At 38.7% G+C, this 23,503-nt stretch overlaps 1 protein-coding gene and 1 long non-coding RNA gene across 2 annotated transcripts; one reads left to right on the top strand and one right to left on the bottom strand.

The window, feature by feature from the left end:
* Positions 1–96: 96 nt before the first annotated feature.
* cdc23 (CDC23 (cell division cycle 23, yeast, homolog)) lies at positions 97–14,315 on the bottom strand. The gene is made up of 16 exons (XM_084387049.1): positions 14,175–14,315; positions 13,223–13,295; positions 12,933–13,070; positions 12,796–12,838; positions 12,609–12,714; positions 11,759–11,891; positions 11,468–11,645; positions 10,860–10,957; positions 9,339–9,420; positions 8,765–8,918; positions 2,537–2,656; positions 2,252–2,327; positions 2,097–2,158; positions 1,940–2,018; positions 1,699–1,818; positions 97–431 (listed from the first exon to the last, which is right to left on the bottom strand). Exons 1-16 carry the CDS (start codon positions 14,282–14,284, stop codon positions 264–266), a joined length of 1,740 nt encoding a protein of 579 aa, XP_084243175.1. The 5' UTR covers positions 14,285–14,315; the 3' UTR covers positions 97–263.
* Positions 14,316–16,586: 2,271 nt separating this feature from the next.
* On the top strand, positions 16,587–17,860 carry LOC311276543. The gene is made up of 3 exons (XR_014625077.1): positions 16,587–17,291; positions 17,358–17,404; positions 17,535–17,860. It is a non-coding gene; the product is annotated as an uncharacterized lncRNA (long non-coding RNA).
* The last annotated feature ends 5,643 nt before the right edge of the window (positions 17,861–23,503 follow it).

Raw genomic sequence — 23,503 nt, forward strand, 5'->3', positions numbered from 1 at the left:
TTGTGTTGGCTGCTCTTTTGCACATTTTGGTCATGTTTTATGGTTTGTCACTTTTGAATGTCTTTCTCTACACTGTATAATCTCAACTAAATGGGTGAGTTTTATAATAAAACATTCAACCTTCAATGTTTTAGCATTTTATTTAACACAATGGCCACCTTTGTCTGTACAGGCAGTTATTTACAATGTAGCATACGGGAACATAAAGATGATCAAAGCAAGTTTCTAGGTGGAAAAACCGACCCGTCTGCGACCGGGCTGAGTTAGGGTGTAATAGACGACAGGTCGAGTGGAGATACTCTCCTGACTGGAGTGGTGTTGTTGGACAGAGGGTTGAAGACGCAGGGTAATGACAGGTCTGTAGATGAAGGCTCTCCTTGCTCCCGCACCGCCGAGATTTGTCTTAACAAAGCCTTGCCTTCCTCTCGCGCCTGAAAAGAAGCAAGCCAACAAGTTCGACTAGTAGTGCTAGTTTAAGTGAGAAAGCAAGCTCCAGAAATTCTATATTGAACATCTACAAAGAGGAAATAAATTACCAGAAATTGACCAAGCTATTTTTCACCAAACATGGGGTGTCAAAGTGAAGCCAAAACATCTTGATCGACTCTCTCTGGTGGCTGGCTTTACATGTATTTCAAATAATTTTATTCCAAAGATGGTTTCTGTCATTTTAGGTAGTTTTCAATCATGCAAGTGATCGGTTTTCCAATAAGTTTGGTTTCAGTTAGTTATTTGATGCTATAAAACTGTGTGAAGTCCTGATTGCCAGCTGTGCTTGTGAACAGGACTATAGGTGGGATCTTGATACAGGATCACTACTGCAGACTCTAGCTCCAAATTATGTAATTGGCACACAATGTCAACCACCATTTCTGGGATTATTTTGGCTTCATTTTTAAACAATGGAAGAAGGTGGAGACACGTCATCCTTTCTTTTCTTTAGTCTATGGTTATCCACCTTGTTTTTCAGGTAAGTGCAGGCAAGCACTTATTTGTTAGCCTGTTATGCTGCTTGATATTGCAAATTGATATTTCTTACCATATTATTTTAATAAAGTGTCAATTATAAACATGCTGGTTTGTAGCACAAACAGTTTTATAGTTTACTGCACTTTTATATATTATTTAAGAAAACACCTTACTTCTGTGTTGAAAAATAAGGTGGATAGCCCAACCAGAGATTCCTAATTATGTTGGGGGCTTTAGTGTGCTACACCTTTTCTAACTGATCAGACTAACGGGTTTACTAGCAAAGCCTAACAGCTCGCCTAGGACATGCTAGCAAAATGTCAAAACGTGCTGACAATGTGATAAATCATGTTGGCAACATGTTAAAACATCTTAACAAATCGTGCTATCAATGCCTAACAAAATGCTAAACCATGCTAAGAACTTATAGAAATATTAAAACATTCTAATCAATTACAGAACAACAGAAATGTCAAAACATGTTAGCAACTAACAACATGCTAGTAACACTAAGAATGTTAAAGAACGTCAATATGTCGGTCTTACAGATTGCATGGCTTTAAAATCTTCAAGCTTTTAAAACTACTTACAAATCCTTAAAACCTGCAAACTTAAAGCTTTTTAAATTACTTTCTGGCTAAATCACTTTGATCAAAGTCTGCAAACTTTATTATCTTAATGAATCTTAAATAATATCATAATGAAGGGTGACGAACGGAAGAAACTCACGTCATTGTAGTCGCAGCAGCGCTGAGCGCAGAGAGACGCCTCATCGTACAGTCTGTTCTTGAAGTAGTACTGGCCTAGATAACGCAGAGCGGTGCTCACCTCAGCATGCTCCAGCTGCTCCTGAGATCACAGAAACACATCTGATCAGTCGAAAAGACATACTTCTAATCACGTGACTATTAACATCAAATCAGATCTTGATGTACTGTACGCATGACGTGCAAAAACTCCAGTAACTTACACCACATGAGAAAATATCCTGGATGTAGATTATGTAGCACTGTGCAGCGTCGTCAGATTCATTCAGTTGCTCGTGAAGCCTAAAAGCAAACATACAGTTTCACCAAAACGGGCAACGACAACACTATGACCATTATCCTGAACCAAACCTCACTCACTTTGCCAGCTTCAGAAGAGCCATTCTCTCCACATCCCCAACCGAATAAGCCCTCCAGTAACACTGAACCCACAAAAACAAAGAATCATTGGGAAATTATTTCACATTCTGAGAGAAAATGATCTATTCCAGTGCTGAATAATCATAACTGTTCACCTTTTTGGCCTCAACTTGCTGAGACAGTTTCTCGTAACATTCACCAAGAGCTACAAGCATTCGCGAGTCGTTGGGCCTGATACAAACACAGCATAAGTGAACTTTCTAGGGTCTATATTGCATAAAACATGAGGAGTGCCCAAATTTCCCTTAAATTTTCAAGTGATCCTGAAGACCTTAATTGGTTGCTTCAGGTGTGTTTGATTAGGGTTGGAGATAAACTGTGCAGGACAGTCAATCGGCAGGAGCAGGGTTGGGCACCCCTGGTGTACATGATGCACCCACCTGAGTTGATGGGCCTTCCTGTAGTAGTAGAGTGAGTAGAAAGGCATTTTGAGGATCTCGTAGGTCTGTCCGAGTCCGTACCAGGCCCGGTAGTCCCTTTTGTTCACTTCAATTGCATGTCTAAGAGACAAGAAGAGACAATGGATTACATTAATCTTTTAGGCTAAAAATGTAGCACTTACTTTACTTCTTAACATGAATACAACAATTCAGTATGACTTCCTGGTCCAAACAATAATGTAGGGGGGGGGGGCAATTGAGCCATTTTGAGATCTTAATGTGGCTCCATGAGTAAATTGGTCAATTTACACATTTTCAGTGGTCATAAACCAAATGTGGGTCACTTTACATACAGTTTATATTATTTTCTTTTAAAGCAGATTATCTGAACAACAAATAATGTTGAAACTAGATATGCATCTTATTTTTTTCTATGAACACAACTGCATAGAACATACCTGTCTGATTGCCATAAATATTACTTTTCCAATGATTGTGTGCTAAATATTAAAGATCTCTCAATATGATTTTAGATTCTAGTTCTCAAACTTTTCTTTTGAAAGGCCCTATATGGTTCAATCCCATAGATATGGGAATCTCAGTGCGGGTCCATGTTCAGTTTGTCGCATTTTACCCATTTTCAATGGTCAAAACCCAAATGCGGTTCACTTTTCACACCACTGATAATGCGGTTCACTTTTCACACCGCTGATACTTATTGCATTTAAAGGGGAATGTCAACTAGAAATATATGTTGTTTCCCTCTATCAAAACAATTGCATACAACATACCTCTCTGAGTGCCAAAAATCCCCTGAAATGGTCAAGTTGAGGCACATAACTTTTTCCTCAAAAGTGTATTTATATGAATCTATTTAAAAGAAAGGATTTTGTTCATTTTAAAGTTAAAATACGTTAAAAGAGTTTTAGAGTTAAATTACGTCACCCCATTGACATCCCAATATCTCCAGGATTGAACTATCATATATGGCCTTACAAATTAAGATTCCAAAAGAAAAGTTTCATAAGAACAAGAATCTAAAATGACATTAAGATATCTTTAACACATCTTGAGTTAAAGACATAAACTTCAGAAAAATATATTGGTGGTGTTGTATTCAATTGCTTTGATAGAGGGAAACCAGATTGATGCGAGGAGATCCAGTCAGATGATAAAATCTATTTTATTTCTCATTTATTATTTGATCGTCTGATAAAATTGATTTTATCATCTGACTGGATCTCCTAGCATGAGCATGAGTATGAGTTGGTGAATTGGTGATGCTTCGCAAGGCATAAACAGAGAGGTGAGTCTTCTGGGTGTTGCGGATTGTTTGAGTCTGTGAGCTAGCCTGGAAAGGACCCAACTCTTTCATATTTTGGCTCGAGACAAAGAAAGAGTTGGGGCGTACGACAATCACGTCCGGATTGGTGGACAATTGTCCCATAAAGGGAGTGATTGCCATGGTTAGTGAGTGTGCGCTCCAGTCGGGAATCATTGCTTCGTCCAAGTGACCGTTATTTGGGATGTAGTCTCCATGTTCCTAAGACTCAACAATCAGCAATAACAGAGATACACCTTGCTATATAAATTATAACTGGAGATCCAGTAGTCAGCAGACATAAGGCACGTTTCCATTACAGATTTGCGCAAAACTTTTGTGATTTTTTCTAAATGTCGACAAAAAACTATTGCGAAATGGCGGCGTTTCCATTAACTGATGTTATGCGACTAAAAATTAATTTTTCCTCTCGCGATAAGTACAATTATTCCAAAAACCATGGTAACGGACGTTGGTAGGTTTATGTACAGCCCAGCCACTGCACTAGCCATTATTATTAATCAAAGGCGATGTATGTGTGTTTTCCAAGCATTAATGGTAAGGAACGACCCTTATTATACTTGTGAGCGGCACATATGAGGTGTTTCTCCCTCATATCTGCTTCGAGGTCTTGATTGTGGCATTTATTTGAGGTTTAGAATCCATTATTCCTTTAATTCTTTTGTCTTATATGAATTTAATAAAGAGCTCTGTCTCGTACTCTGTCCAAACATACTGCGTCATCTACGTCAGATGACCTGTAAATGCGCAAAAACTGTTTCCATTGCAGTTTAGCGAAATATTTCTTTTTCGAATTGCCTGAAAAACCACCTCATGCGAGCATAAAAACTTTTTGGCGATAAATGGGTGTTTTTGTGAAATTGACACGTTTCCATTGGCCGTATTTTTTTTAATTCGCAATTCAATTTCAAGGGTAATGAAAAGCAGCTATAGTTGCAGTAAGAGAAGTAATATTTCATTCATAATCAGGAGTTAAAGTTTAATAAAAGAAATATAACATGAACAGTTAAGTCACTTATTTCTAATCAAAGTCACACTCTGAGTAAAATATTCTTGCCTAAGGAAAAGCGAAGTGATCGAGAGCTCTCTTTCTATAAGACAGATGGCAAAAGAGCAAAGAGTCCAAAGTAAGACTAACCTATACAGAAAATATGTCTTCCTTTTCTACAGTTAACTTAGATGAGCGAAGCCAAGTTCCTCTTTTCACTGTATATTGAAACAAGGCAGCCCCACCAGAAACAGCAACAAGATTAGACATCTGGCTTCTGTGGTTTCGCACCCCTGTGGTGAGTGTACAGTTTCTCATTTTGTTCTTGACTATATGAGACAGAAAATTGTTAGTCTCAACACATACATACACATTAGTATTTAAAAGAAGCGTCTCTTGCACCCTTTCCCCTACATGCTAGATGTCTTTTCTGCTGACATGAATTTAAGATAACATCTTTAGCACTTTAACAAAAACAAAAAAAGTCCAGTGTGGTCTGTCTAGTGGAAACTTTAGATTTCTGCTCACACCTTACAGAAAGAACATAACTATAGAGACATCAAGATTAATAAGTGAAAAGAGCATTGAACATACATTTCAAATGATAATAATGATAAACACAACCAACTATTTATTAAAGATATGATTAATTAGATTTGATTAAAGATAAAACAAACAAGAGATATCATTTTTTTTTTTTTTCCTTTTTTCTGCTTCATCAAAGATACATTTCTAGTTTCAGTATTATTTGTTCTTCAGACATTCCTCTTTAAACACTATGAGTATCAGTTATTTGAAAAGTTGAAATGGTTGGTTTTTGACCAATGGAAATTAGCAAAATTTAACAATTTGAACATGGAGTCGCATTGGGATCCCCATTGATTGAACCATATTGGGCCTTAAAAAATGAATATTTCAAAAGAAAAGTTTAATAAGAATTAGAATCTAGAAGGATATTAAGATATCTTGAATACTTTTAGAGTTACAGGCATGCAAACTTTGGAAAAATAATATTTATGGCACTCAAACAGGTAAATTCTATGCAATTGTGTTGAGAGAAAAGAAAAAAAAACGATACACATTTCTAGTTTCAACATTATTTGTTGGTCAGATATTCCCTCTTTAAAACATTTTTTTTTTTTAATAAACTATGTAAAGTGACCCACATTTGGTTTTTGACACCTGAAAATGTGTACAATTGACCAATTTACTCATGTAGCAACATTAAGATCTCTGGGATTGAACCATGTAGGGTATTTTAAATTAAGATACCAAAAGAAATGTTAGTTAAGAACCAGAATCTAAAAGGATATTAAGGTATCTTTAATAATTCTTAAGTTACAGGCATGCACAAGAAGTGCTTTTTCCCATTTTTCAACTGTCACCGTTGGCATATAATGCAACAAAGGTTGCTGAAGTCAAGTGATTTTACTAAGGGTGTATTCACACCTGACTTGTTTGGTTCGGCGAATGCTTAGAGAGAGATAGAGAGAGAGAGAGAGAGAGTGCTCGAACACCGAGTTGATTCCTCTTTTGCGTTTCCTTGCACTTGAACAGACACACATGCACACAAAATTATGTTAAAAACTCGTCTACCCGTCTCGGCAAGTATTTTCTCGGTTATGTCATAGTTGATGTTTGTAATTTTTTTCGGTCCATGCATTCAGTCTTAAAGTGACAGCAGACACCCAATATTCCTACTGTTGTCTGTGTCATTATTAATATTAATAAAATAACAAAATATAACTTTAAGAAAGATGAAACTATATTTAATTTCTTCAGTGAACAAATAGTGTTATTTTACATTTAGGCTTAATTTCTGTAGCCTACCTGAATACTACTGTTAGACTTTGTATAGACCTGACTATCTATAAGTATTTGAACACCCTGCTATTTTGCAAGTTCTCCCACTTAGAAATCATGGAGGGGTCTGAAATTGTCATCGTAGGTGCATGTCCACTGTGAGAGACATAATCTAAAAAAAAAAATCCAGAAATCACAATGTATGATTTTTTAACTATTTATTTGTATGATACAGCTGCAAATAAGTATTTGAACACCTGAGAAAATCAATGTTAATATTTGGTACAGTAGCCTTTGTTTGCAATTACAGAGGTCAAACGTTTCCTGTAGTTTTTCACCAGGTTTGCACACACTGCAGGAGGGATTTTGGCCCACTCCTCCACACAGATCTTCTCTAGATCAGTCAGGTTTCTGGGCTGTCGCTGAGAAACACGGAGTTTGAGCTCCCTCCAAAGATTCTCTATTGGGTTTAGGTCTGGAGACTGGCTAGGCCACGCCAGAACCTTGATATGCTTCTTACAGAGCCACTCCTTGGTTATCCTGGCTGTGTGCTTCGGGTCATTGTCATGTTGGAAGACCCAGCCTCGACCCATCTTCAATGCTCTAACTGAGGGAAGGAGGTTGTTCCCCAAAATCTCGCAATACATGGCCCCGGTCATCCTCTCCTTAATACAGTGCAGTCGTCCTGTCCCATGTGCAGAAAAACACCCCCAAAGCATGATGCTACCACCCCCATGCTTCACAGTAGGGATGGTGTTCTTGGGATGGTACTCATCATTCTTCTTCCTCCAAACATGTTTAGTGGAATTATGACCAAAAAGTTCTATTTTGGTCTCATCTGACCACATGACTTTCTCCCATGACTCCTCTGGATCATCCAAATGGTCATTGGCAAACTTAAGACGGGCCTTGACATGTGCTGGTTTAAGCAGGGGAACCTTCCGTGCCATGCATGATTTCAAACCATGACGTCTTAGTGTATTACCAACAGTAACCTTGGAAACGGTGGTCCCAGCTCTTTTCAGGTCATTGACCAGCTCCTCCCGTGTAGTTCTGGGCTGATTTCTCACCTTTCTTAGGATCATTGAGACCCCACGAGGTGAGATCTTGCATGGAGCCCCAGTCCGAGGGAGATTGACAGTCATGTTTAGCTTCTTCCATTTTCTAATGATTGCTCCAACAGTGGACCTTTTTTCACCAAGCTGCTTGGCAATTTCCCCGTAGCCCTTTCCAGCCTTGTGGAGGTGTACAATTTTTTCTCTAGTGTCTTTGGACAGCTCTTTGGTCTTGGCCATGTTAGTAGTTTGATTCTTACTGATTGTATGGGGTGGACAGGTGTCTTTATGCAGCTAACGACCTCAAACAGGTGCATCTAATTTAGGATAATAAATGGAGTGGAGGTGGACATTTTAAAAGGAGACTAACAGGTCTTTGAGGGTCAGAATTCTAGCTGATAGACAGGTGTTCAAATACTTATTTGCAGCTGTATCATACAAATAAATAGTTAAAAAATCATATATTGTGACTTCTGGATTTTTTTTTTTAGATTATGTCTCTCACAGTGGACATGCACCTACGATGACAATTTCAGACCCCTCCATGATTTCCAAGTGGGAGAACTTGCAAAATAGCAGGGTGTTCAAATACTTTTTTTCCTCACTGTATATATAGTATTACATCATAAGCGTTTTGATTTGATGATTTCCCTAAGCCCTATTACATTCTCACAACCATGCATTGTTAAAATTCATAAGAAGGTACCAGGCAACAGGTAAGTACCACCGTTTCTATGTTTTTTACTCTCATTTGGCACTTTGAACCCTGGCTAACATGCAGATGTCAGAAGCAATCCATGCATGACATTAGAAAGAAGACATAATATAGCTAAATAACATATTAGTTAGAAAATATAACATTTTGCAGTTTATTTAGTAACTGTTTAAGGAGATTTGGCGATTTCAATCATCATACAGTAACACCAAACACCTCCCCTCAACCATTTTTTTACCCTTGGATATATGCAATCCGGGTCATATTTTTCAGGTCAGAAAATACGGAAATACATATAAATTCGGAAGAATCCCATCCCTGGTACCTGTAGGCCTGAATGGCAGCTGATGTGTTTTTCATCTCCATGTACTCATGACCCATGAGGGTCCAGGCCCCCAAACAGCGCGGATTCAGCTTCAGAGCACGCTGAAAATACAGGGCGGCTTTCTCATGCTGAGACCGCAGACTGTAATAGTTACCTGTGAGCGGACAACAAAACAAACAGTTTTCAGTAGTGACTTAATGGCTGATGTTCAATTTCAAGGACATATTATTATAGACTACTCCATCCTCAGGCTATTTTGTCTTGTTTTTCTTACATCCTCGTTGCAGAAATCCAAAACTTGTTAAACTGGAAGGCACTGTTTTATGCACACATGCTTCCTTGGAAAAATTCAACACAACAGCATCCTCTTATCAACAAACTGTCCAGATCACCGATATTGAGCATAGTATGTCACTTAACCAGATGTATGACCATCAACACGACATTGTGTCCACTTTACATCCCCTAAGAATCGCGAACTTAAGACAGTAAGAGTTTGTCTGACCGACATGTACAGTGACTAACAATAACTAATTTATATATATATCTGACTACATTTTTTTCTCATCCTCACCTATGACGCAGCATGTCTCCACTCTGTACTTATCTATCTCCACCAGATTATGGGCCAGATAACTGAGCTCCGGCTTCATGCTCTGAAAAATAAGACAAACAAACAGAGGATCTTAACACAAAATTATCTACTAAAACCGAAATTCATTTCTACTTGCATTTTCGTATGATCCTATATATTCCAGTTTAATACAATATCAGAAGATAATCTGTCATCTGGAACATTGTAATCTGACCCAAGAAACCATATCCTGCAAGATCCCCCAGCACTGTCCAATCCCCCTTGGACCCAAAAGCAATTCCATTGGCTGAGACAACTTTGTATGGGCACTCTATCCTTTGCCTGATTAGAAATGATAGAAAAATCACTTGTTAAAGTGATAAAGTCCGCATGAAATGGAAAACTGTGTTTTCTCCCTTATTCTGATGTATTTTCAAAGAAATATGACAGTTACTGTCTTTTGAATTACGCATCACATAACCAAAGCTAATAATTGTCACATTTAAAAAAAAATCCGTCCTGTCAATCATAAGAAAGGGGCGTGTTTTAGCTCAATAAATAATTGGAGAAGCCCTGCATACTTCAACATAGAAGTCTGTTTTTGACTAAAAAATTGGGGCAATTATTTGATTAAATGAAACGTATACTTGGATGAATTATTCACAATAAGACGACCTATAATATACATTTAGAAAATAGATGTATTAATAGTTGATTAAAGGAGAACTCCGGTCAATTTTAACATTGAGCTCATTTTTTTGTACATTTGGAGTGCTGTCAATACAGAGAACAACGACAAAAATCGGTGTTGCCTACACCGAGTTATTCTATTTTTAAAATTTGCACCCTGTTGACTTCAATGGGGCAAGTAGTAAGCCTGCTTTTTAGCCTCTTAACATCCTTTAAGTGTCATTACAAGTGCACAGAAAATGTGAGTGATTCCTTCCGAGTGAACACGGGTGGATCTGACTGCAGTAGATGTTAGAGATATTAATAAAAATGAAGTTAATTCAGCCAGCGCTCATACCTTTGTTTACATCCTGTTTTCGGTGGAAGGCCATAGTAGTCGATTGTCGAGTTCACGCGCGTGATCATAGGTACTAAACCTATGCGCGTGAACTCAACAATCGATTACTATGGCCTTCCACCGAAAACAGGATGTAAACAAAGGTATGTGCGCTGGCTGAATTAACTTCATTTTTATTAATATCTCTAACATCTACTGCAGTCAGATCCACCCGTGTTCACTCGGAAGGAATCACTCACATTTTCTGTGCACTTGTAATGACACTTAAAGGATGTTAAGAGGCTAAAAAGCAGGCTTACTACTTGCCCCATTGAAGTCAACAGGGTGCAAATTTTAAAAATAGAATAACTCGGTGTAGGCAACACCGATTTTTGTCGTTGTTCTCTGTATTGACAGCACTCCAAATGTACAAAAAAATGAGCTCAATGTTAAAATTGACCGGAGTTCTCCTTTAATTTCAGGCCGACTTCAACCCCTGATCAACAGTTTCTTACCCGGACATAAAGCAGGTTGGAGAACGTGTCCATGTTTTCGATGCGAAAAGGATCCTGTTCCCGGAGTTCATTAAACAGATATAAGGCTTGATCAATATCTGGGGAAGAAAAATTGGAAACACTTTACAAGAAGGTTTCGTTAGTTAATGCATTAAATAACATTTACTATCAATGAGAAATACATTTGTTACAGTATTTACCGGTATTCATCTTTGTTAACGTAATACAAATTCAACTGTTCGTATTAGTTCATGTTAGCTGTGAATGAACAGATAAAACATTTAATTCTAACAATGTATTATTAAATGTTGAAATTAACATGAATGAGTTAACTACGGTTGATAAATGTTTTTTTCATTGCTAGTTCAAGTGTAGTTAATTATTGTCAACAACAAATGGAACTTTATTGCATTTTCCATATTCCCTCATCCTGTTTTTTATACACTTAAATTAATTTTAAAGGTACACCATGAAACTTTTTGTTTCAAAATTTACGAGTACATCATGAATCCATCTTCCAAACTGTGTGTCTTATCCTGAATCACTACAGTATACCTATAATATATATATATGCTATATATTTGCTGTTTGCAACAACTAGCGGTCACCTCGTATGTTATGGTAAGCCACGGCGATCTGGGAGATGATGTAGGTGCTCTTGGCAAACCCTGCTTCCATAAGGCTCTGATATTTCTGCAGCGCCTCTTTGATCATCTGCAGTTCAGTGTACATGTGCGCCATGAAGAAATCCCTCACCCAGCAGTCAGGCAGAGACAGGGACTTCAGCTGAGAAAGACAAAACAGAGAAGCTATTTCAGTACGTTTGTGTGTCTACTTCAGTGTACCGGCACTGAACTGTAACGCAAGGCAGAGCACAGCTAGTTGGGAAAAAGATGGACCATTTCAATGTTGGTGATGAGATTGCAGAGCTCCAGCCATGATCCCCAGTGCAGAGGGAGAGCGTGTGTCGCAGCGACAAAGATCTCTACCGCCTCCTTCAGCAAATCCAGTTTCCGAAGAACCACCCCATAACTGGTGAAAAACAAGATTGTATTAACAAAAAGTTAACAAGCAGTCCTAGATGATCACTAAACTATAGTTTATTTTAGTATTGTGCAAACCAGAACTCGCTAGTGTTGGGGAAAGTTACTTTAAAATTGTGTTAGATACTTTTTATGGAAAGTAATGTGTTACATTACTTTTACGTTACTTTTCCACACCTGGGCTGGTCTTGCTTGTTTGCTTTTTTTAATAACCCCCCAAAAAACGTCTATTTTTGGCATATGTAAAGGCACTTTCACACCAAAAGTGAAATAAATAAGCCTCAGGCTGAAAGAAATGCAAATTCACGCATGTACAGTAGAGGGCGCAACTCAAATTAATTTTTCAGATTTGCTGCCGTTCTGGATCGCAAAAGAATAGGACGCATGAGAAGAAAGTTCAACACATTTACTTCAGCAATAAAAAACAAAAAAATTCTGGAGAAATACTGAATATGTGAAAAGCGAGATAGAACTGCAATAAGCATCAATGTTCACAGCGCACACAACACCTTAATCACGATTTCTCTCAACATGGGTACAGGAGGGATGTCAGAAATGGGAAAACCAAGTAACTTGCGTTACTTATTTGAAAAAGTAACTCAGATATTTTGTTGTAAATTCAAAAGTAATGTGTTACTTCACTAGTTATTTGAAAAAGTAATCGGATTACTTGTAATGTGTTACCCGAACACTGTTTGATACATACAGATAGAGAGCAAATCCATCCAGCTCTCCGGCACTATGTTTTTTGCTCAATTCCACTCGAAGTTCTCGCAGGGCTTCGTTTCGGACCTGACCCTTTTCCAATGGACCTGCAACCAAATACATGCTTATGATGGGAGCAGATGAGACCGTCTGTGCTGGAGACACTGTTTAAAATGTTTTTTTCTTACCAAGGCTATCAACTGTCTCGTCATCTTTCTTCTTTTCCCCTGACTGAGTGAATGAAAAAGAATATAGGTTCTTCCACATTTCATCTCCAAACAGAAGGGATAGAAAACATGTACAAAACAATTGTGAAACATCTTACTAGGTAGCGTGAATACATATATAGGAAATATGCTTTCTGACTGCGGCAGCCACGGAGAAAATATGCAGCTCGATCATATTCCTTCAGGTCAAAATATGATTTGGCCAGACAAAGAGCATCCAAATCTTGGGCGTCCTCCTGGAAGAAAGGGCAAGGCGGTCAACGTTTACACCTGCATATCTTCAGGCAAAACAGATTATCTTCATCTGTTATCATAAACATCTCAAAAATATATTATAGCCAGCTCTACACTGTCTTATACCGGGAGCAAGACAGAAGTTCAGACTGACCTCAGTTTGCTCCGGTGGTGGAGGGATCTCATTCAGAGGAAGGGTCTCCAAAGAAAATGCCAGTTCAGATGCCCTGAAACATAAATTACAGGTATATTGTCAACTTTTTAAACACTGCAGAGCAATACATCAAATCTAATATACAGTAGTCAACATTTGAAGTGGATCAAAACCTTTCATCAAAGTTATACATTAATTTTGAACAATACCCGTTCTTGTCTTAGGACAACTTGGATTAACTTTTTTTGATCCACTTGAAATGTTGACTACTGTATATGTATATAAAACAGATATATATATATACACACACACCATCTATATTCCTAATATTCCTTGAGTAAGTAGCCTATACTTAGCAATCAGTCTCATTTTGTTCTGAATCTGTATGTGGAAACTACATTTAACATGCATTCGGTAGACATTTAGCAATACACATTGTAAATTATTAAGACATTATTAAATAACAACACACAATATTTCAAGCACAATACACTATAAAACACAACATATTGCACAGTGCTGAACGAAGCAATGAATGAATATGATCAGTACATTTAGTGAAATCTAATCTTCTTGTCCTGGACCACCAATACTATGGTATATATTTACTATGGTGCAGAATGATTGTCATATTTATTCTTTACACCAATGTCTTTCAAAGAATATAGTTTTAAAGGTACCACTGTGTTATAACGGTGCGTCAAACAACATGGCATTGCCATGCTATAGGTGTTAGTGTATGAAAGCCCCAACATGTTACAGACGCAACTAAATCACGTGCAGAAACATGTCTGTGTATGCAGATGACCAGGTTTAGAGATACAGCCACAATTTCTGTTTATTTCATTGTGTTAGCTGTCATGCTAACTAACTGTCACCCATTAAGACAGTGCAATTAAATAACTGGCTGCATTCTTGATATGTGTTGAATTATAAATAGAACTGCTTTTACCATTTCACGCTGTGGACGAGTCCTCTTTCCTTACACTGCGCTATAATAGAAATAAGTTGCTTTTTAATTTGAACCAAGTCACCAAACTCACTGCTGCGCGTAGCCGCCATTTTTCATAAATACGTCATGCCGACGCACCCACAGGCGCAAGAGCTGATTGGTCAAACTGGTGGATCAGAGAAGAGCGTAGCAGAAATAAAGATAGGCTACACCTTTTTCGTACTTTTAGTTTAAAATCTAAAATAAATGTTATCTGGTTGACTGGCTTGTAATGAAACATCTGTGAGACGTTATTTATGATAATTTCTTTTATGCCTTTTTAATTATGATGTTTACACTAAGGAATTTCATGTAGGCTATAGAATCCGTCAAATAAAAATGAATAATAGTCTGACTTAACTTATTTTAAACGACTTATTGCATTATATTTAAAACAAGTGATGCAATACTTATTTAATATGGCAAGTTTCTTCAGTGAATATTTGTTAGGGTATATTTAAATATAGCCTAGGCCTACATCTGAATTATAAAATATATTTAATAATGCAATAGCACGCCACAGTTTTATTATAAAATGTCCATAAACATATATAAATGCGTGCGTGTGTGTGTGTGTGTGTGTGTGTGTGTGTGTGTGTCACATTTTGATGTTGATGTGTGAAGAACAAAACATATTTAAGCATGAATTTCCATAAACACATTAGACATCTGCTTTATCAAAGTAGCCTCTTTTAGACCTCTCTAATTGACCAAAATGGCTGTATTCTCCGTTCCTCTGTCTTTGAAGTTCAGTCTGTTGTTCATTATCATTGCCAAACCCCTTGTTTGCCCCTTTCCAGGAACTGGAACATAATCAAGCACAGCTGAGGTTGGTCAGGTTCTGTGGTTGCAGTCGACTTAAAGGGATAGTTCACCCAAAAATGAAAATTCTGTCATCATTTACTCAACTCAAGTTGTTCTAAAACCTTTATGAAATTCTTTGTTCTGTTGAACATAAATTATGATATTTAGAAGAATATGGGTTACCAAACAGTTGATGGGCCATAGGCTTCCATAGGCTAGTAAACCAAAGTAAAATGTAAATCTGGGTTCTTCAAAATATCTTCTTTTGTGTTCAGCAGAACAAAGAAATTCATACAGGTTTGGAACAACTTAAGGGTGGGTAAGTGATGGAATTTTCATTTTTGAAGTGAACCATCCCTTTAAATTAGTCAGTTTCACTGTCACCATAACCCTTGGATCTATTGGTTTGTAAATACAGACAGTGTGTATCTAATATGGTTTCTACATACAGGGGCCTGTTTCAATAAGGAGGTTTAACCAACTCTGAGTTAAAACTTGAACTCTGAGTTGACTTACCCTGAGATGGGAAACTCTGAGTTTTCGGTTACAGAACAGCTGAAATGAGTTAGTTCAATCAACCCTGACTCTGAGTTAAGCGCGAGCACCACAACTATAAAAAGCCATTATCAATGGAGCGCAGATATTATGAGTCACCATGGCAACAGCGCCAAACAAAAAGAGGAATTACTAGGCGTTTCTCAATGTCAAGGAAGGATCCTCGGAAGCCAGAATTTCGAGGATGCTACGTCATCGACATCCGTCGAAGGACTGTTCCAATGTCGAGGATCCTCGGAATTTCCACCAAGGACTGAGTCCTTCGTTCGAAAAATATCCCATATACAGGAAAGGATGCATATGTGTAGCCTTCGCGCTCTTCACGCTCTCAAATCACCCACAATCCTATGCGCGCAGCTTTGCTATCTTGTTCAAAAAATTCAAAATGTTGGACGTTAACGGAGTCGGAGCGTTAACGGGTCAATATGCTTTCAAATGTAAATATATTTACGTTACCAAACATTTGTTTAAAAAAAATAATTACATCCATTATGTTATGGATCAAATTGACCTGCACTGTTTAAACACACTTGACAGTCAAATAATCAATATGATTAAAAAGGAGTTTATTGATTTAAAAACGATTATATTGCCAGAACTGCGTCCATAGCAACGCTCTGTTTTTCATTTTCACTGACGTAATGACGCACTGACGTGCACTTGCTAGCCTGTTCCAAAGCCGTTGAAAAACGTGTTCTCCGAATGCTAAAGAGGAGCCTCGCCTAGCCTCTGAAGGAAGTGACTTGGAAGGATCAGTCCTGCCAAGGAAGTATCCTTGACATTGAGAAACACCTACTGTTATACAGTGTTGGGTGTAATTAATTACCAAGTAATCTAAATATTGTGATTTAATTAAAGGGATAACTCTTAATTCTTCTGTAATTTAAAATAAAATCTGATGTAATTACATTAAATAGGCTACTGCATAGACTATCACAATTCTGTATAAAACAATAGTGGATTTAACATACATTTTTAAAAGGTATATTTTTATGTAACCTTCTCCCTCTACACACTTTGGTCAATTCAAGAATAGTTCATGCAATTGTATATTGTTTATTTGAAAGCATTAAAAGTGCAGTTTCTTGTCTCTCCTTGTATTGTTCAAGTGGTTGAGGTTGATATGGGATTTAGTAATTAGTAATAAGTAGACCAATACTTTCTAAAGATAGTAATTATTACATTAATCTAATTACATTGTTGAAAATAACATTAATAACTATTTTAGACTAACTTGCCCAACTGTTATAATATCAGAGGTGAAACTGGAAGAACAGTATAGGCCTATGTTATTCAACCTAATTCTAATTTTCATGTGGAGCAATCCTGCAGGCATTAAAAGAACATGGCAGCAGCTGAAAATTAAATATAAAAACATAATTCAATCAGGTAAGGCTTGAGCATATCATGGGTGAAGGCTACCTGACTTTACAAACATTTGACATGTTAAATAACTAAAGCATCCAGTGTCTAGCAGTGCAGCAGCATTTTTGGCTGAGGGAATTCCTGGACGGACTTCAGAGCCAGTCACTCCCGAAGATCCAAGGGCCTTCATAAAATGTAAGAGGTTTACATATGTGGTTTTTTTTTTTTGGATAGGCTATTTTTGATATTTCCATTTATTTTACTTTGAGGTTGGGTTTTTTGTTGGTCCCAACAGATTCTGATGGTAATATCTGTCTTTTGGAGCCTCCTGTCCCAACAGAACCCCCGGCAGTTGTAAGTACCAGAAATTATGACAAATAGTGTTGTAAAGTGCACTTGACCAAATGCTCATCTTCACAGGACGATGGGGATAAATAGTTTCTGCTGCCACAGAGAGGCCTACAGAGGTAATGTTAATATTATGTGTCTACACATCAAACAATCTACACATTCAGATTTTTTTCAAATTTTTATGTGGATAATCTAAGTTTAAATCTAAGTATAAACGGGTATTCTTATCTCTCCCTCCGCCCCCAGAGTGTGGAAGAACAGCAGGAGGACGGCCCATCAACTTCTGTTGCACAGATCAACACAGTTCAGTGATTTCCAGTAAATGCCACAGTTTAATTCTGTAGAATTTGTTTAGAACTGCATTATGTAACTCTAATCTACTACTGTGTTTTCAGTTACCAGTTAAGGAGTTATATAGACTTCATCTTATAAAAAAAAAATAGAAAAAAACTGCAGTAAAAATAGCAATATTTTATTTATTAATAAAAGATTAATTTTATTAATAAAAATGTACTGAAAGAATGAATGAGGTGTTTAAACACCGCTTCCCTTTTAAGAAATGGGAGGAGACCGATAGAAACTCTGGGTTTACCGAAGAAAACCTGCTCCCGACCAGGTTAGGTTCACAGAGTAAGGTAACTGACTCTGAGTGTAAGTTACCTCTCTTTCTGAAACAGGCTTGACTTACTCTGCTTTCTCAGGTTTAACATACCTCTCATTCTGAAACAGAAAACTCAGAGTTTCCCTCATTTCAGGGTTAACATACTCAGAGTTTTCACTTAACTTCCTTTCTGAAACAGGCCCCAGGACACATCCCTTAACTCCGATACTTAGAGTCAACTTAAAAACAATAACAACCTGTTAATCATCAGGCAGCTTCCTCCTCAGCTTGAATCAGAGGTGTTGAAATTGAATGGAATCAATGTGTCATTGCTGGATGAGGATTAAGTAATGTAAAACATGATTTCATCTAGGAAATGATTATAACACATGGTTCACATGGTAATTGTGAAAGCAACAGGAGGTGTATAAGATATGAAAAACGTATGCTCATGATCATTATGATTATCTATTTTTGGTTATTTCAATAAGTAGTTCTTTCAAACATATTATTATTATGAATGATCATTTTGTCTATTGTATCTTTTAATATCATATACTCATAGTTTATTTCATATGTTCTAATCAAACCAGACCTTTGGTTCACCTCTGTGTGTTTGTATAGGTTTTTGTATACTTGTCCTCCTCATATATATTAGATTAGATTAGATTAGATTAGATTCAACTTTATTGTCATTACACAAGTACAGGTACAAGGCAACGAAATGCAGTTTAGGTCTAACCAGAAGTGCAATAGCAGCAAGTGCAGGATATACAGTGGTTCATAAGTGCAGAACATGGATATGTACTGAATAAATATAGAGTTGAATACTATTATAAACAAAAATTTACAGATAGATTGTCCTATGAATATAATATACAGAAAACTATTACTGTGAACAGAATTTACAGCTAGATATGTACTGAATATAATAATATACAGATGGCTATTACTATAAACAGAATGTTTACAGATAGATATGTACTGAATATAATATACAGATGGCTGTTACTATAAACATAATTTTACAGATAGATATGTACTATGAATATATATACAGATGGCTGTTACTATAAACAGAATGTGAGCATAATATACAGATGGATATTACTATAAACAGAATTTTACAAATAGATATATGTATAAGTTAGGCTAATGAGCAGTATAACAATGGATTTAAAGTAGTGCAAATAAAGTTTGGACAGAAGCTATCCGAGTGAGTGCAGTGGAAAGTAATTGCATATTACAGTTAAGGTACGATATTGCAATGTATATATAAACAGTCGGTACTGTAAATAAACAGTCGGCAGTGCAAATTGAGCATATTCCAGTCAAGGTAGTAGTGCAAGATGCATATGTAAACAGTTGTTACTGTAATAACAGTCAGCAGTGCAAATGAACATTATAGTATTGCAAATAACAAAATGGAGGCAGGTGTGAGGAGGGAGAGGAGAGTCAATCAGTATATAAGGGGAGTGGGATCAATGAGGGTTAGAGTTTAATAAAGAGACAGCTCTGGGGAAAAAACTGTTCTTTAGTCTGCTGGTCCTGGTCCGGAGGCACCTGAAACGCCTGCCGGAGGGCAGGAGAGAAAACAGTCTGTGGGCTGGGTGAGAGGAGTCCTTAAGGATGCTGCGAGCTCGATGCAGACAGCGTTTCCTCTGGATGTGCTCGATGGCAGGTAGTGGAGTCCCAGTGATGCGCTGGGCGGTTTTCACCACCCGCTGCAGTGCCTTGCGCTCTGCAACAGAACAGCTCCCATACCACACTGTAGCACAGTTGGTCAGGATGCTTTCTATTGCACAGCGATAGAAGTTCACCAGGATAGTGGAGGAAAGCTGATTCTTCCTCAGTGTCCTCAGGAAGAAAAGGCGCTGGTGAGCCTTCTTGACCAGGCTGGAGGTGTTGGTTGTCCAGGTCATGTCCGCCGAGATGTGGGTCCCCAGGAACTTGAAACTGGAGACACGCTCAACAGCCATTCCATTGATGTGGATGGTGTCGTGTGTGCCTCTTGACACTTTCCTGAAGTCCACGATGAGCTCCTTCGTTTTGGTGGTGTTGAGGAGCTGGTTATTTTCGGTGCACCATGTGGCCAGGTGCTTGATCTCCTCCCTATAGGCAGTCTCATCGTTGTTGCTGATGAGACCAATCACCGTAGTGTCGTCCGCAAACTTGACGATGGAATTAGATCCGTACACAGGCTTGCAGTCGGAGGTGAAGAGGGAGTAGAGGAACGGGCTTAGCACACAGCCCTGTGGTACACCAGTGTTGAGTGTGATGGATGTGGAGCAGTTGGAGCCTGATCGAACATTCTGGGGTCTGTTGGTCAAGAAGTCCAAAATCCAGTTGCACATGGAGGTGTTGAAGCCCAGGTCTCCAAGTTTGGCTATTAACTTAGTTGGGATGACAGTGTTGAATGCTGAGCTGAAGTCAACAAACAGCATGCGTGCATAAGTGTTCTTATTGTCCAGATGTGTGAGCACAGAGTGCAGTGCCATGGAGACTGCATCCTCTGTGCTCCTATTGCTACGGTAGGCAAACTGGTGTGAGTCCAATGTGGATGGTAGAGAGTCTTTTAGGTGTGCCAGGACCAGCCGCTCAAAGCACTTCATTACGATGGGTGTGAGTGCTACAGGGCGGTAGTCATTAAGGCACTTCGGGCTGGAGTGTTTTGGCACTGGCACAATGGAAGTGCATTTAAAGCATGTTGGTACAGTTGCTTGGGCAAGAGACAGGTTGAAAATGTCTGTAAAAACCCCAGCGAGCTGCTCCGCACATGCCCTGAGTACGCGTCCAGGGATGTTGTCTGGTCCAGCAGCCTTGTGCGCGCTGATCCTGCTCAGTGCATTGCAGACATCTGTGGAGGAGAGTGTGATCGGTGGGTGGTCAGCTGAGGATTTGAGCTTGGTGGCAGTTTCTCGGTTGTCTCTTTCAAAGCGAGCATAAAAGTCATTTAGCTCGTTCAGGAAGTTGACATCAGTGGCTGCGGGGGTGGAGTGAGAGGGTTTGTAGTCACTGATGGCCTGAATGCCCTGCCACATGCGCCGAGGGTCAGCGTTGGAAAAGTGTCCCTCTATCTTAAGCTTGTAGCAGTGCTTGGCCTCTTTGATGCCCCTTTTCAGATTTGCTCTGGATGTGCTATAGGCTTGTGCATCTCCTGATCTGAAGGCAGTATTGCGTGTCTTCAATAGGAGTCGCACTTCCCTGTTCATCCATGGCTTCTGATTTGGGTATGTGGTGATCTGCTTCTGGGTTGTAACACTGTCAATGGTGGTATTAATATAATCCAGTACAGAGGAGGTGTAGCAGTCAATGTCCGTGTGAGAGCCACTGGTGGCTTGAGAAGCAAACATACTCCAGTCTGTGTGTAGAAACCTTTCCTGGAGTGAGAAATCTGCCCCCGCAGGCCACACCTTGATGGTCTTCACTGATGGCTTCACGCGATTGATCAGAGGTGCATATTTGGGGGTGAGGAACAAAGAAAGGTGATCTGACTGTCCCAAGTGGGGGAGGGGTGTCGCGACGTAAGCTTCAGCCATGTTTGTGTAAACATGGTCTAAGGTTTTGTTTCCTCTGGTGTGACAGGAAACATGCTGGTGAAATTTCGGTAGCACTGACTTTAAGTTTGAATGATTAAAATCACCCGCAACAATAAACGCAGCTTCCGGGTGAACGGTCTGTTGTTTACTGATGGCTGCGTGAAGTTCTTTCATAGCAAACTTGGCATCAGCATCCGGGGGAATATAGGCTGCAGTTATAATAGTGGAAGTGAACTCCCGCGGTAGATAAAACGGTCTACATTTAACCATGAGAAACTCAAGGTTAGCTGAACAATGTCTCCCAACAATAGCAGAGTTTGTGCACCAAGCTTTGTTAATGTAAATGCACAATCCACCACCTCTGGTCTTACCGGAGCCATGTAATGTTCTATCCGCCCGGAATGTATGGCGTCCCGCTAGCTCAATAGCGTTGTCCGGTATTCCGCTGTTTAACCATGTTTCCGTGAAAATTAGAACATTACAGTTCAAAAGTCTCTTGCTGTATGTGATGTTGAGTCGAATCTCCTCCATTTTGTTCAACAGCGACCGTACATTGGCGAGGAAAATGCTGGGTAAAGAGAGCCGGTGTGGTGTTAGCTTTAGCTTAGCTCTTAGTCCTCCGCGCTTCCCCCGCCTTTGTTTACGATCTCGCCGGCGCCTGCGAGCACTTCCGCCCGGCCGGGCAGAGTGCATAGCCTCGGGTGATCTGGCGATCTCAGGAAGGAGTCGAAGGTTGTCCATAAAACTGTCGGAAATTCGCAAACCAATATCCAAAAGCTCACCTTGGGTGTACGATGTTAAGGCACAACTGTTCTGGACGAACAGACCCGAAATGAGCAAGAAAAATACTGCTAAATTACAGAATCTGGAGAGACCGCGAGCCTCGCGATGTACTCGCGCCGCCATCTTGGATCTAAAAAGATCTATATATATATATATATATATAAAATTATGACAACCAGTAGTGAGGACATTTTACTAGTCCTCATTGGTTATAAAGGCTTATGAATTGGCCAAAACTTGTTTTTATTTAAATAACCTATGTTTGCACATGTTTCTGTGATAGGTTTAGGGGTAGGGTTTGGGTTAAGTGATAGAAAGTTTAGGGTTAGGGGTTGGGTTAAGTGATAGAAAGTTTAGGGGTAGGGGTTGGGTTAAATGATAGAAAGTTTAGGGTTAGGGTTTGGGTTAAGTGATAGAAAGTTTAGGGTTAGGGGTTTGGATTAAGTGATAGAAAGTTTAGGGTTAGGGGTTTGGATTAAGTGATAGAAAGTTTTGAGGTAGGGTTTGGGTTAAGTGATAGAAAGTTTAGGGTTAGGGGTTGGGTTAAGTGATAGAAAGTTTAGGCATAGGGGTTGGGTTAAGTGATAGTTAGGTTAGGGTTAGGGGTTGGGTTAAGTGATAGAAAGTTTAGGGTTAGGGGTTGGGTTAAGTGATAGAAAGTTTAGGGTTAGGGGTTGGGTTAAGTGATAGAAACTCATTAACCTGATATAAAATCAATGGAAGTCTATGTCCTCACTAAAATAGAGTAGGCTAACAAACTTATGTGTGATTTGTAAATGTGTGTATAATGATACACTGTCAGAAATAGGGGTACAGTAGGAGTCCATGTCTGTCCCCCAAGGGTACATGTACCTTTTTGAGGGTCAAAAAGCATTAAAAGGTGCATATATGTACCGTTTCTTTTAAAGGTTAAGGTACAACATTGTACCCTTGAGGGTACAGCAGTGACAAGCCATTGTACCCCTAAAGGTACAATTATGTACGTAGGCTATAGCAAATTTCTGTTAAATGGATCAAATCTTCAGTTAGTTTAGATGTTGAAACACTCTGTAAAACCTGTGCACATCTACATCAAATGAGCATTTCTGATCATGAAGATGGCCAAGAACAAATGTGTTAAATATCAGGATGTGTTTATAATACACTACACAGGTTTATTTATCCAGAGTGTTTTCATAAAAACGTCTGTTGGTTAAACAAAACACCCTATAACACATTTAGCCTTATAAATCTTCTTTTACTTTAGTCCGCAGGCTCATCATGGAACACCCGCTATATCTGTGAGTTTTTGT

The sequence above is a fragment of the Rutilus rutilus genome, assembly GCF_951802725.1.
Source record: "Rutilus rutilus genome assembly, chromosome: 18".
Taxonomy (NCBI): Eukaryota; Metazoa; Chordata; class Actinopteri; order Cypriniformes; family Leuciscidae; genus Rutilus; species Rutilus rutilus.